Source organism: Dryobates pubescens, chromosome 14 (assembly GCF_014839835.1).
Source record: "Dryobates pubescens isolate bDryPub1 chromosome 14, bDryPub1.pri, whole genome shotgun sequence".
NCBI lineage: Eukaryota > Metazoa > Chordata > Aves > Piciformes > Picidae > Dryobates > Dryobates pubescens.
The window spans coordinates 4,137,048-4,152,001 of NC_071625.1; the positions used below are offsets into that span (position 1 = coordinate 4,137,048).

Consider the following 14,954-nt stretch of genomic DNA (forward strand, 5'->3'; position numbering starts at 1 on the left):
GGACTGGTGGCGGCGGGTCTGGACTGGTGGCGGCGGGTCTGGGGTGGCAGCGGCGGGTCTGGACTGGCGGCGGCGGGTCTGGACTGGCGGCGGCGGGTCTGGACTGGCGGCGGCGGGTCTGGACTGGCGGCGGCGGGTCTGGAGTGGTGGCGGCGGGTCTGGAGTGGTGGCGGCGGGTTTGGACTGGTGGCGGCGGGTCTGGACTGGTGGCGGCGGGTCTGGACTGGTGGCGGCGGGTCTGGACTGGTGGCGGCGGGTCTGGGGTGGCAGCGGCGGGTCTGGAGTGGCGGCGGCGGGTCTGGAGTGGCGGCGGCGGGTCTGGACTGGCGGCGGCGGGTCTGGAGTGGTGGCGGCGGGTCTGGAGTGGTGGCGGCGGGTCTGGAGTGGTGGCGGCGGGTCTGGAGTGGTGGCGGCAGGTCTGGACTGGTGGCGGCGGGTTTGGACTGGTGGCAGCGGGTTTGGACTGGTGGTGGCGGGTCTGGACCGGTGGCGGCGGGTCTGGACCGGCGGCGGCGGGTCTGGACCGGCGGCGGCGGGTCTGGACTGGCGGCGGCGGGTCTGGACCGGCGGCGGCGGGTCTGGACCGGCGGCGGCAGGTCTGGACCGGTGGCTCCTGGTTTTAACCGTCCCGGCTCATTACACCCCCTATTTATGGATGGTGGGTGCTGCTTTCTTGGGGGGGTGGTGGTGACACCAAGCAGGTGACAAAGAAGTTTTATTGGCTCCAGCTTCTCCTAACCACCAGTAAGGGACGGGGAGGGCGCGGGGAGGCTCCATGGGGGCTTGGGGAGGGGGTCACGCATGGAGGAAGCGGTTGAAGGCGTTGTAGGCTGACTCCAGGTCAAACAACATCTGCCTGACCTGGGAGTCATCCAGCTCGTCTGACGCCGACATCCCGCTGAGGGTCTGCAACCTGGGAGAAGAGCAAGGTGGGCTTCAGAACCCAAGGTGGGCTTCAGAACCCAAGGTGGGCTTCAGGACCCAAGGTGGGCTTCAGGACCCAAGGAGGGATTCAAGCCCTCCACCCCATGGTGGTGGTGCCAGGCCTGGTGCTCACCACTGGTTGACCTTCTGCCTGCCCTCGAAGTCGGGGGGCAGGTGGCTCATGCGGTTCATGGTCTCCATCAGCTCCCGCAGGTCTGGTTGGATCTGGGGTGGGAGGAGAAGACTGTAACGGGCTGGGGCAGGAGTGCAGGTCCCAGTGCAGCTGTGGGTGGGTCATGGGCTCCTCACCTCGTCCATGGCTCGGATCTCCAGGCGTAGCTTGTCCATCACTGTGATGAAGAGCTGGGAGAGAAGGAGGGTTTGGCTTGGCCATGACCGTCCCAGCTCAACCTGGAGACCCTCTGGTTCAACCATGACCCTCCTCAGCTCAGCTGAGACTTCTCTGGGTCAACCATGACCCTTCCTGGCTCAATCACAACCCATCTATTAACCTTGGCTCAACCAGGACCTTTCCACCTCAGCCACAACCCATCTTGGCTCAACAATGACCCACCTCATGACCTTGGCTTAACCAGGACCTTCTTGATGTAGCCATGACCCAGCTCAACCATGACCCTCCTTGGCTCAACCACAACCCTTCTCATGACCCTCTTGGTTCAACCATGGTCCTTCTGGCTCAACCATAGCCTTTCCAACTCAACTCCAACCCATCCTAACTCAACCCCAACCCTTCCAGCTCAACCCCAACCCTTTCCACCCCCAAATCCACCCAAGCCAGCGTCGTACAGAGACGATGTCGGCGATGCAGCGGTTGAGGTTGCCCTTGTCATCCTTGATGGTGATGGGCCTGTCCTCCTTGATCCTCTCCATGGCCAAGGGACAGTCAAGCTGCAGTGAGATGATGATGTTAGCAGCACAGCCAGCAGCCAGTTCGTGGTGGCACCAGCGGCACCGCTGGCAGCTCGGCTCACCCGGAACTTGCGGCAGAAGTCATCGATGGAGCTGATCTCAGCACCTTGGACCTGCTTGAGGGCAGCTTTGAACTGGACCAGGAGGCGGGAGCAGGCGGCTGTGTACCTGCAGGGGACAGCACCCAGAAGGTCCCCAAGCCCAGGGCCACCAGCAGGGACCCTCTGGGTGCCATCACCTGGGGACTTACTCATTGGGTGAGACACAGTCCTTGATGTAGGCCTTCTCCAGGGCCTGCAGCGTCTTCACCACCGCAAAGAGCTCGGCCATGTTGTCGTACCTGCAAGGGCAACGGGCGCCTGGTGGAGAAGAGGGGACCTAGGGGGATGATGGTGTCCCAGCAGGGAGAACCATGGAGAAGAGGGGACCTAGGGGGATGATGGTGTCCCAGCAGGGAGCACCATGGAGAAGAGGGGACCTAGGGGGATGATGGTGTCCCAGCAGGGAGCACCATGGAGAAGAGGGGACCTTGGGGGATGATGGTGTCCCAGCAGGGAGCACCATGGAGAAGAGGGGACCTCGGGGGATGATGGTGTCCCAGCAGGGAGCACCATGGAGAAGAGGGGACCTCAGGGCATGATGGTGTCCCAGCAGGGAGCACCATGGAGAAGAGGGGACCTTGGTGTCTCAGGGTGGACCATGACGGACTATGGTGTCCCAGGGAAGGACCATGATGGAGACCTTGATGGGCAGTGGTGTACCAGGAAGGACCAGTGAAGAAGGGGAACATGCTGGAAAGAAGGGTCCCAGGAAGGACCACAACAGAAAAGGGAGGCCCAGGAAGGACCATGGTGGTGAATGAAGGACCACAGTGGAGAAGAGTGTCCTGGGAAGGCCCACAGTGGAGAAGATCACAGTGGGGAATGGTGTCCCTGATGAAGAAGGGGGCATCATGATGGAGGACTGTGCCCTAAGAAGGCCCATGGTGCACAACAGTTGTCCCAGGAGAGGTTAGGGGCTGATGGAGAAAGGGGACCAGGAAAGACCGCAGTGGAGAAGAGGGAGCCATGCTGGCCAATGGTGGCCCAAGAGGAACCACGATGGAGGAGCAGCTCCTTGTGGAGGCCAGGGGGGGCAGGGTGGAGGCCAGGGGGGACAGGGTGGAGGCCAGGGGGGGCAGGGTGGAGGCCAGACTCACTTCTCCCTCTCCCGTGCGTTCTTGTAGAGCTTCACCTCCTGTGGGGACAACAGGGCCGGATCAGCCCTGGGGCCAACCAGGCTCCCCCTGGGGCCATGCTGGTGGGGCAGGGGGTGGTGGCACTCACCTCATACAGCTCCGGCTTGTTCCCGGGGGCTGGGCGTGGGCAAAGCGTTAAACAGGGGGGGGGGGGGCACCAAGATCCCCTACCAGTAACCCCACTTCTCTTACTGGTCCCCCTGTGGTAGCCCCAAGACCTCTTCCAGTAGCCCCAGTCACCCTCCCAGTAAATCCCCACCCTGGTAGCCCCATTCCAGGGACTGGTTCACCCCCCAGGAGCCTTGGTCCTTCCAGTAGCCCCAAGACCCCTCCCAACTGCCTCAATAACCCCTTGGCAGCTCCAAGACCCTTCCCAGTAGCCCCAGTAACCCCCCCCCACCCCCGGTAACTCTGGTCCCCCCAGTAGCCACAGTCCCCCTCCCAGCAGACCCAAGGTCCTTTCCAATAACTGCAGTACCCCACCAGAAACCCTGACCCCCCTCCCAGTAAACCCAGTACCACCTTCCCAAGGCAGCTGCGCTGCTGTCCCTCTGGCAGCCCCGTTCCCCACCCCAGTAACCTCAGGGTCCATCCCAGTAGCCCCAGTACCTCCACCAGTAGCCCTGTTCCCCTCTCCAGTAGCCCTGCTGTTACCCCCCAGTAAACTCCAGACCCTTCGGAAGCTCAGTTCCCCTTCCCAGTAGCCCCAAGACCCCCCCCCGGTAACCCCCCCCAGGTACCTCCACTCCCCCACCAGCCCCAATTCCCCTCCTGGGAGCCCCGGGGTCCCTCCCAGGGGTCCCTCCCAGGGGTCCCTCCCAGGGGTCCCTCCCCGGTAACGCCGCCGCTCTCACCTCCCATGCCGGGCGGCCCCGTGATACCGTGAAACATCCCGCCGGGGCCCGGCTCTCCCGGAGGGCTCCGGTTACCACCCGCCGCTCCCCGGCGACGCGAGCCGATTCCCGGAGCCGATTCCCGGAGCCGATTCCCGGAGCCGATTCCCGGAGCCGATTCCCGGAGCCGATTCCCGGAGCCGATTCCCGGAGCCGATTCCCGGAGCCGATTCCCGGAGCTTCCGCAAAAATGGCGGCGGCTGGAGGTCGATGACGCAGCGATCGCTTAATCGAGCCTGGCAGCGGCCCCCGCGGCCTCCACGGGGGCGGGGTCAGGGGCCTGGGGGCGGGGTCAGGGGGCTGGGGGCGGGGCTAGGGGCCGGGGGATGCAAATGAAAGGCTTTCGAACCGCTTTAAAGGGATTGTGACCTGGATTAAGGGATTTAGACCCAAATGAAGGGATTTGGACCCGATTTAAAGAGACTTTGACCCAGTTTGAGAGATTTTGACCCAGTTTAAATAGATTTGGACTTGGTTTACGAGATTTAGGCCCAAATGAAAGGATTTGGACCTGATATAAAGAGATTTTGACCTAGTTTGAGCGGTTTTGACCCAGTTTAGGTTTAAGCTTGGTTTATGAGATTTAGACCCAAACGAAGGGATGGCTATAAGTGATTCAGACCTGATTTAAAGAGATTCAGAGCTGGTTTTAGAGATTTAGACTGAATTTGGGGCTGGCATCACTGTGGTTGGAGCTGGCATCAATGTGGTTGGAGCTGGTATCACTGTTTTGGGGGGCTGGCATCACTGTGGTTGGAGCTGCCATCAATGTGGTTGGAGTTGGCATTACCTTGGTTGAAGATGGCATCAATGTTTTTGGGGATGGCATCAGTGTGGTTGAAGCTGGCATCGGTGTGGTTGGAGCTGGCATCAGTGTGGTTGGGGTTGGCATTACTATGGCTGGAGCTGGCATCGCTGTTTTTAGAGCTGGCATCGCCGTGGCTGGGGCTTGTATCACCATGGTTGGAGCATTACCGAGGTTGGAGCTGATATCACTGGTTTGGGGTCTGGCATCACTGTAGGTGAAGCTGGCATCAGTGCGGTTGGGGCTGGCATCAGTGTGGTTGAGGCTGGCATCACTGTGGTTGAAGCTGGCATTACCATGGTTGGAGCTGGCACCACTGTTTTGGGGGCTGCCATCACTGTGGTTGAAGCTGGTGTCACTGTGATTGGAGCTGGCATCACAATGGTGGCACTGGTGGTGGCTGGAGGTGACCAGACCTCACCTCTCGTCCCTCTGGTGCTGGCTCCACTCACCCCCACCCATGGCACAAGGGCCTGGCTGTGACAGGGACTTTCCCAGTGCCACTTCCTGGTGCCAACTTGCTCCTGGCACGGTGCCCATGGGGCAAAATCCATGTCCCCAGTGACACAGGTGGGGCTCAGACCCACAATTCCCAGCTACAGAGGTCGGTGCCGTGGCCTTGGGGGCAGTCATGTGGTGTAGGGGGGTGCCAGGAGAGGACCCATAACTGCTCCTACTGCCCTTGCCCAGCTCCTGTCCCCCTGGGACTGGTCCCACCACACCACAACCGATCTCACCACCCTGCGGCAGCTCCCTCCACCTTGGCATGATTCCCCTGCCCTCTAACTGTCCCACCCCCCCATGGCTGGTCCCACCCCCCTTGGGCTGGTCCCACCACCCCATCTGCTTCCCTCACTCCAGACCTGGTCCCACCAACCCAGAACTGCTGCCACCACATGAGAGCAAGTTCCGCAACCCCTGGCCTGCTCCCACCACCCTTGAACTTCTCCCACCAGCCCAAAACTGATCCTACCCCTCTTGGCCTGCCCCCACCAGCCCAGAACTGCTCCCACCACCCCAGAACCGGTCCCACCAGCCCGGAGCTGCTCTCTCCAGCCCAGAACTGGTCCCTCCAGCCCAGAACTGGTCCCACCAGCCCAGAGCCAGTCCCATGAGCCCAGAGCTGGTCCCACCAGCCCAGAGCTGCTCTCCCCAGCCCAGGACTGCTCTCCCCAGCCCAGAGCTGCTCTCCCCAGCCCAGGACTGCTCTCCCCAGCCCAGAACTGCTCTCTCCAGCCCAGAGCCGGTCCCACCAGCCCGGAGCTGCTCTCTCCAGCCCAGAACTGGTCCCTCCAGCCCAGAACTGGTCCCACCAGCCCAGAGCCAGTCCCATGAGCCCAGAGCTGGTCCCACCAGCCCAGAGCTGCTCTCCCCAGCCCAGGACTGCTCTCCCCAGCCCAGAGCTGCTCTCTCCAGCCCAGAGCCGGTCCCACCAGCCCGGAGCTGCTCTCTCCAGCCCAGAACTGGTCCCACCAGCCCAGAGCCAGTCCCACGAGCCCAGAACTGGTCCCACCAGCCCAGAGCTGCTCTCTCCAGCCCAGGGCTGCTCTCCCCAGCCCAAAACTGCTCTCCCCAGCCCAGAGCTGCTCTCCCCAGCCCAGAACTGCCCCCACCAGCCCAGAACTGCTCCCACCACACCAGAACCGGTCCCACCAGCCCGGAGCTGCTCTCTCCAGCCCAGAACTGGTCCCACCAGCCCAGAGCCAGTCCCACAAGCCCAGAACTGGTCCCACCAGCCCAGGACTGCTCTCCCCAGCCCAAAACTGCTCTCCCCAGCCCAGAGCTGCTCTCCCCAGCCCAGAGCTGCTCTCCCCAGCCCAGAACCGGTCCCACCAGCCCAGAACTGCTCTCACCAGCCCAGAACTGCTCTCACCAGCCCAGAACTGGTCCCACCAGCCCAAAACTGCTCTCCCCAGCCCAGGACTGCTCTCCCCAGCCCAGGACTGCTCTCCCCAGCTCAGAGCTGCTCTCCCCAGCCCAGAGCCGGTCCCACGAGCCCAGAGCTGCTCTCCCCAGCCCAGGACTGGTCCCACCAGCCCATGGCTGAGCCCCCCCACCCTTGGAGTGGTGGGACTGGTCCCACCAGCCCACAGCTGGTGCCAGTGGCAGCGGTGCCAGGCCCCTGAGGAATGGTTAACTCGGCGCAATCTCAGCCGCAGCCAATCACCGGGGCGGGCACCGGCTGCTTTTACAGCCCTGGGCACCCCAGGGCCACCCCTCGGGGACATTTGGTGCCACTGCAGCCCAGGGCCACCACCGCCACCCAGCCCCTCTGTGCCATGACCCCACTGGGCCTTCTCCTCCTGGCTCTGCTGGGCTTCGCTGGGGCTAGCCGGGACGGCGGCGGCGGTGCCACCGCCGCTGCCAGCGTCCCGGTGCCGAGCTCGGCGGCGGTGGCGTCGTCAGGCGCCAGGTCCGGCGGTGGCGCTGAGGTGTCCCTCGTGGGGACAAGGGGTGGCCGTGCGCAGTGCCAGAGTGGGCCGTGTGGAAAGGTGAGTGGCGGGCACGGTGGTGGCACCGCGCCGGGCACGGCGGGGACGCCGGGCCGTGTGGAAAAGCAGGCAGGGCGGGTGGCACCGAGCGGGCAAAGTCCAGGTGGCCCAGCGCAGCCTGGCGCCAGAGTGGCACAGCGTGGAGGGGGTGAGGGTTTGGAGTGTGCCAGAGACTGGGATGGGCAGGGGGAGGCACTGAATGGCGTACTCACACTGCATGGCACCACAGAGCGGTGACTGGCACGGCACTGCCTGGCATGCTACAGCTCTGTGTGGCACTGCCTGGCACAGTACCATGGGGCGCTACATGGCACACCAGACTGGAGACTAGCAGAGCATGGCACTGCCTGTCTGTCTACAGCATGGCCTGGCATTGTGCAGTGCTGGCTGGCATGGCCTGGCACCGTGTGAGTGTTGTTTGGTACTGTAGAGTGGTGCAGAGCTTGGCCTGGCACTGCCTGGCACACTGCAGGATGTCACAGCAGCACCATACGGCACTGCCTGGCACTCTACAGTGGTGCACAGCTGGGGATGGCACACTGCAGCATGGCACAGCACCGTGCATCAGTGCAGGGCACAGCATGGTTTGGCATGACATGGCACTGTGTGGCACCAGCAGCGCAGGGGCTGGCCTAGCACTATCTGGTACCGCATGGCACCAACTGGTTTGGCCTGGCACCATCCAGCTGTGAGTGGCACGGCACTGGGGGGCGCCACGGTGCCATGGGGCACGGTCTGAGTGCCCACAGGGCTGGTCTGGGTGCCATGGGGGGGCTGTGTGCCCATGGTAGGAGGCATCAGGGTGCCTGTGGCAGAGGAGCTAAGGTGCCCACGGGGGTGAATGAGGGCGCTGGGGGGGCTCAGGCTGCTGACGCTGTGCCTCCCTCTCCCCACTCTCAGGCTACCCAGACCCCCACCAAGCTGCTGCAGCTCCTGGGGGGGACAGGGGAGGGGTGGCTTGGGAGCGGACACCCACAGAACCCTGACCCCCCTACTGCCACCCCCCCTGCCACCGGCACCCCCCCCGCCACCGGCACCCCCCCTGCCACCAGCACCCCAGCCAGCGGAGAGCTCAGCACCGCCCAGAGTGAGTGCGGCACACAGGGACCGGGCTGTGGGGACAAGGACAGGGCCATGGGGACAGGAGGACAGGTGTGGGGGGCATGGGCACAAGGGTCATGGGGACAGGGGTGGGGACAGGGGGACAGGGACACAGGAACATGAGGACAGGGGTGGGGACAGGGGGACAGGGCCATAGGGACAAGGAGGGGGACAGGGACATTAGGACTTGGAGACAGGGATAGCGATGGAGACAGGGACGTGGGGATGGGAATAGGGACAGGGAGAAGGACAAGGACAGAGACGAGGATGGGGACAGGGACATGGAGACACGGGGATGGGAATAGGGACAGGGAGAAGGACAAGGACAGAGGCAGGGATGGAGACAGGGACGTGGGGATGGGAATAGGGACAGGGAGAAGGACAAGGACAGAGGCAGGGATGGGGACAGGGACATGGAGACACGGGGATGGGAATAGGGACAGGGAAAAGGATAAGCACCGGGACAGGAATGGGGACAGGGACATGGAGCCGCGGGGACAGACAGGGATGGGGACAGTGGGATGCCATCCTTCACCCCTGGGGACAAGGACAGGGATGGTGGCAGCGTCCTGCTGTCCCACGAGCTCGACGCCACCTCCCGCCCTCGGGGGTGAGGCCGCGCTGCCTGTGCCCCCTGCCAGGTGCCAGCGTCCCCTGGTGTGTGTCCCCCCAGGGTACGTGCTGGGCTCGGCGGCAGGGCTGGCGCTGGCCCTGTGCCCCCTTCTGGCGGTGGCCCTGCTGCGCTGTCCCCTCTGTCACCGCGCCCAGCGCTGGCTGCACCCCCTGCTGCTGGGGCTGGCCGCGGGGACCCTCAGCGGCGACGCCCTGCTGCACCTCCTGCCGCAGGTCTGGCGACATCGGGGGGCTCAGGGCGGGCGTTAGGGGCAGGGGGACCTGGGGACCTGCTGCTGCACCTCCTGCCGCAGGTCTGGGGACATCGGGGGGCTCAGGGCGGGCGTTGGGGGCAGGGGGACCTGGGGACCTGCTGCTGCACCTCCTGCCGCAGGTCTGGCGACATCGGGGGGCTCAGGGCGGGCGTTGGGGGCAGGGGGGCCTGGGGACCTGCTGCTGCACCTCCTGCCGCAGGTCTGGGGACACATCAGGGGGATGTTGGGGACATCGTGGGGGCAATGAGGACATCATGTGCACGGTGGGGACGTGGAGATGTCGTGGGAACAAGAGAACACCAGAACAATGCGGGGGGGGGGTGTGTGTTGGGGACATCCTGGGGACGCTGTGGACATTGGGACATCTCGGGGACAATGGGGCCAGTAGGGGGGGCATGAGTACAATGGGGAGATCATGGGGACATTAAGGGGACAGTGAGGACCCTGGGGGTGAGAGGGACATCGTGGGGACGCTGGGGACAATGGGGGACATGAGGGCTCAAGAGGGTTCTGGGGACAATGTGGGGGACATGGGGGGACAATAGGGACATGGAGAGGCACGAGAGGACAAGGGGATGACACGATGTGACACCCCCCCTCCCTTTTTCTTATCCCCCCAGCTCCTGGGGTCCCACAGCCATGGAGGTGAAGTGTCCCAAACCACCTCAGAAGTGTCCCCAGCCCCCACGGTGCTGTCCCCAACCCTCTCCACAGCGTCCCCGAGCCCCCCAGAGGTGTCCGAGGGGGCCCAGGCGCTGCCCTGGCCGCTGCTGGGGGTCCTGGGGGGGCTCTTTGCTGCCTTTCTGCTGGAGAAGCTGCTGAGGATCCTCCTGCCTCACCCACAGGTGAGGACTGGGAGGCACTGGGGGGGCTTATGAGGGGGACTGGGAGGGACTGGAGGAGTCTGGGGGGAATGGGAGGCGTTAGGGGGGCTGGGGGGAACTGGGAGGCACTGGAGGGCACTGGGTGGCACTGAGGGTGGTTATGAGGGGTACTGGGAGGGGGCTACGGGCACCGGGAGGGGCTGTGGGGGAGGAATGGGGGGAACTCGGGAGGTTATGGACTGGGAAAGGGTTTGGGGGCTAATGGGGGCACTGGGGGGGAGGGTTATGGGAGGACCAGGGGGGTTGTGAGTGGTACTTGGGGGAGGGGGTCCTGGGAGCAACGGGGGGGCACAGGTGGGGGGGATGGAGCGGTCCGTGACCAGTTGTGAGTTTAGGGCCCCCCGCCGAGCACCACCCCCGTGGGGCAGCAGCACGGCCAGGGGGAGCTGCAGCAGCAGCCGGCCGGATCCAGCATCGAGCTGGTGCGTACCGGGAGCGAGGGGCAGGCGTGGGGCAGGGCACCCGCAGCCCCGGGGCAGGGCACCCGCAGCCCCGGGGCAGGAGCTGCCAGCAGCGGGCTGGGGTGGGGCAGCAGCTGGGAGCAGTGGGGCAGGGCACTGGGAGCAGCGGGGTGGTGTGGGGCAGGGCACTGGGAGCAGCGGGGTGGTGTGGGGCAGGGCACTGGGAGCAGCAGGGTGGTGTGGGGCAGCAGCTGGGAGCAGCGGGGTGGTGTGGGGCAGGAGCTGGGAGCAGTGGGATGGTGTGGGGCAGGGCACTGGGAGCAGTGGGAGCAGTGGGGCAGGGCACTGGGGTGCTGTGGGGCAGCTCCGTATTTCCTCCCCCCAGGTTAAGGCAGAAGAAGCTGAGACCCCCCCCAGCTCCCCAGTGCTGCAGAGCAGAGGTGAGGGTGCCCCCCCCATGCCGCCCTCGTGCCCCAAGGGAACCCCGGGTCCCCCCCCAAGCCCGCCTGCTGCCCCCCAAATGCCCTCCCCCGGTAAAAGGGACCCGACCCAGGTGGGACTCGAACCCACAATCCCCAGCTCCGGAGGCTGATGCCTTGTCCATTAGGCCACTGGGCCGCCGCGGCGGGCACCCACTGGGGGCACTGGGGGGCACTGGGAGGGACTGGCCCGGGGCTCTGCGGGGGGCTGGGGGGCACCGGGAGATACTTGGGGGGGGGATTCTGGGGGGTAATGGGGGGACTGGAGGGTACTGGGGGGAAATGGGGTACGGGGGGGGGCATCGTGAGGGGTACCGGAGGGTGTTGGGTGAGCCTGGGGGTGAGCCTGGGGGTGAGCCTGGGGGACACTGGGGGGCACTGAGGCATACTGGAGATGATCCTTGGGTGCCCCGTGGGTGTCTGTGGGTGACGCTGGGTGGCACTGCGTGGCGTGGGTGCTCTGCGGGTGGCACCGGGTGGCACTGAGTGCTGTGTGGGTGGCACTGAGTGCTGTGTGGGTGGCACTGTGTGCCCCGTGGGTGTCTCTGTGTGCCCCGTGGGTGACTGTGGGTGACACTGGCTGATCCTGGGTGGCCCATGGGTGGTGCTGGGTGCTCCATCAGTGTCCGTGGGTACCCTGTGGGTACCTGTGAGTGACTTGTGGGTGCCAGGGGGTGCCCTGTGGGTGCCCATAGGTAGCCACGGGTGCCTGTGAGAGCCCGTAGGTGCCAGTGTGAGCTCGTGGGTGTCCCACACGTGACCTTTGGGTGATTTCCCCCCCCAGGTGTGCCCTGGACCATGACGGTGGGGGGCGCCGCGCACAACCTGGCCGATGGGCTGGCACTGGGGGCTGCCTTCGCCCACTCGTGGCGCAGTGGGGCCAGCACTGGGCTGGCTCTGCTCTGCCATGGCCTGCCCCACGCCATGGGTAGGTGCTGGAGGGGGCACTGGGGGTGTGGAGTGGGGCCAGAGGGGGGTTAGGAGGTGTGGGAGGGTCGTGGGTGGAGGTCACTGGGTGTTACTGGTGCCACTGGGAGCTGACTGGGTGTCCCTGGTGTCCCTGGTGTGACTGAGCTGAGTGCCCACCGTCCCTGGTGTCCCTGGTGTGACTGAGCTGAGTGCCCACCGTCCCTGGTGTCCCTGGTGTGACTGAGCTGAGTGCCCACCGTCCCTGGTGTCCCCGGTGTGACTGAGCTGAGTGCCCACTGTCCCTGGTGTCCCCGGTGTGCGGGTGGGCTGAGCGCCCTCTGTGCCGGTGTCCCCGGTGTGCCGGTGGGCTGAGCGCGCTCTGTGCCGGTGTCCCCGGTGTGCCGGTGGGCTGAGCGCGCTCTGTGCCGGTGTCCCCGGTGTGCGGGTGGGCTGAGCGCGCTCTGTGCCGGTGTCCCCGGTGTGCCGGTGGGCTGAGCGCGCTCTGTGCCGGTGTCCCCGGTGTGCCGGTGGGCTGAGCGCCCTCTGTGCCGGTGTCCCCGGTGTGCGGGTGGGCTGAGCGCCCTCTGTGCCGGTGTCCCCGGTGTGCCGGTGGGCTGAGCGCGCTCTGTGCCGGTGTCCCCGGTGTGCCGGTGGGCTGAGCGCGCTCTGTGCCGGTGTCCCCGGTGTGCCGGTGGGCTGAGCGCTCTCTGTGCCGGTGTCCCCGGTGTGCGGGTGGGCTGAGCGCGCTCTGTGCCGGTGTCCCCGGTGTGCGGGTGGGCTGAGCGCGCTCTGTGCCGGTGTCCCCGGTGTGCCGGTGGGCTGAGCACTCTCTGTGCCGGTGTCCCCGGTGTGCGGGTGGGCTGATCGCGCTCTGTGCCGGTGTCCCCGCAGGCTCGGTGTCGGTGCTGTCGCAGTCGGGGCTGGGCTCCCGGCGGGTGCTGGCCCTGGTGTGCTGCTGGTCGCTGCCGGTGCTGCCTGGGCTCTACCTGGGGCTGGCGCTGGGCGTCACCGGCCCCGCCCGCGACTGGCTCGGTGCCAGCATCACCGGACTGCTGCTGCACCTCGCCCTGGCAGACATGGTGAGGGGGCGCGGGGGCACCGCGGGGGCACCGCGGGGACGGTGAGAACCTGGGGACACTGGGCACGTCGTGGGGACATCATGGAGACTGTGAGACACGGGGTGACATGGGCACATCCTGGGGACACTGGGACATCAAGGAGAGAATTAGGACATGGGGACATCGTGGGATACAGAGGGGCATGGGACATGGGGTGGCTTGGGGACATGATGGACATGAGGTAACCTGGGGATATGGGGACGTGGGTGGCACGGGGTGGGGGGGCCCAGGGACCACAGGTTGACATAGGGTGGCATGAGGTGGCTCACAGTGACATGGGGGGGCATAGGTGACATGGGAGATGGCAGTGAGTGACACAGGTGTTCCTCCTGTCCCCAGGTGCCAGCCATGGTGGCGTCAGAGGCAGGATCTCCGTGGGTGCTGCTGGGGCTGCAGAGCCTGGGGCTGCTGGGGGGCTGGGGGGGAATGGTGGGGCTGGCACTGGCTGAAGGGGCCCTGCCCCACTGACACCCACGGGGGGACCTGGAGCGACCCACGGAGTGGCACACAGGGAGTAACCCGCTTGGAGTGACCCACGGACACGCCCTGCCCCACTGACACCCACGGGGGACAGGGAACGGCCCATGGAGGGGACAATGGACTCAGCCTGCCCCACTGACACCCATGGTGGGGACATGGACATGAGGGACCCGTGGAGGGACCCACAGAGGGACTCATGGACCTACTGAGCCATGGAGGGACCTACTGATCACCCTTGGAACCAGCCACGCACCGATGGAGTGACCCACAAGTGACCTGTGGGCCCACAGAGTGACCCAGGGACCCTTGGAGGGACCCAGTGACCAATTAAAGACTCAATTAAAGGCATTTTCTAATTACAGGCAGTGGGGGTGAGGAGATGCCTCCGGGGGGCACTGCCAGCCGCTGCCACCTGTCCCAACACCCTGCTGTCATCTCCAACACCCCAGTGTCACCCAGGGAATGGCTCTGGGGGTCTGTAGGGCTCGCTAGAGGGTGCAGGACCTTATAGAGCTATAGGAGCCCCATGGGGGGCAGGATCCCTATAGGTCTATAGGAGCTGCATAGAGCCATAGGAGCACATAGGGTGAGGGAAACCTATAGGTTTATAGGAGCTCTATGGGGTATAGACCCCTACAGGTCTGTAGGAGGCCCATGGGGTATAGACCCATCCAGGTCTGTAGGAGCCCTATGGGGTACAGACCCATCCAGGTCTGTAGAAGCCCTATGGGGTACAGACCCATCCAGGTCTGTAGGAGCCCTATGGGGTACAGACCCATCCAGGTCTGTAGGAGGCCCATGGGGTACAGACCCATCCAGGTCTGTAGGAGCTCTATGGGGTACAGACCCATCCAGGTCTGTAGGAGCCCTATGGGTACAGACCCATCCAGGTCTGTAGGAGCTCTATGGGGTACAGACCTATCCAGGTCTGTAGGAGCCCTATGGGGTACAGACCCATCCAGGTCTGTAGGAGCCCTATGGGTACAGACCCATCCAGGTCTGTAGGAGCCCTATGGGTACAGACCCATCCAGGTCTGTAGGAGCCCTATGGGGTACAGTCTGTAGGAGCCCCATGGGGTACAGACCCATACAGGACTACAGGAGCCTCAGGGGGTGCACTAACCCTACAGAGCTCTTTGAGCCCCATAGAGCTGTAGAAGCCCTATAGATCTATAGGAACCCACAGAGCTATAGGATCCCATGGGGTACAAGATCCAGCCCCGAATCCTCTCTGCCCTAGCCAGGCCCCGGCGGGGGGGCAGCCTGGGGACCTGCAGCCCCTGCAGGCCTCAGAATCCACTCCCTACAGGCTGCGACCCCTGCGGGGGTGGTTCCCGACTCCCAAAGCCGCTACAGGGAGCTACCCTGGGGCTCCGTAGGGCCGCTACAGGCTGCGTAACGCCCTGCGAGCGAC

At 65.1% G+C, this 14,954-nt stretch overlaps 1 protein-coding gene and 1 non-coding gene across 2 annotated transcripts; both read right to left on the reverse strand.

The window, feature by feature from the left end:
- Positions 1–726: 726 nt before the first annotated feature.
- VPS28 (VPS28 subunit of ESCRT-I) lies at positions 727–4,012 on the reverse strand. The gene is made up of 9 exons (XM_054167501.1): positions 3,946–4,012; positions 3,180–3,208; positions 3,053–3,090; positions 2,105–2,194; positions 1,917–2,022; positions 1,732–1,833; positions 1,234–1,287; positions 1,058–1,149; positions 727–913 (listed from the first exon to the last, which is right to left on the reverse strand). The coding sequence occupies exons 1-9, from the start codon at positions 3,980–3,982 to the stop codon at positions 796–798; spliced, it is 666 nt and encodes a 221-aa protein (XP_054023476.1). The 5' UTR covers positions 3,983–4,012; the 3' UTR covers positions 727–795.
- A 7,087-nt stretch (positions 4,013–11,099) lies between these two features.
- On the reverse strand, positions 11,100–11,172 carry TRNAR-CCG (transfer RNA arginine (anticodon CCG)). The gene has a single exon. It is a non-coding gene; the product is annotated as a tRNA-Arg (tRNA).
- Positions 11,173–14,954: the final 3,782 nt, after the last annotated feature.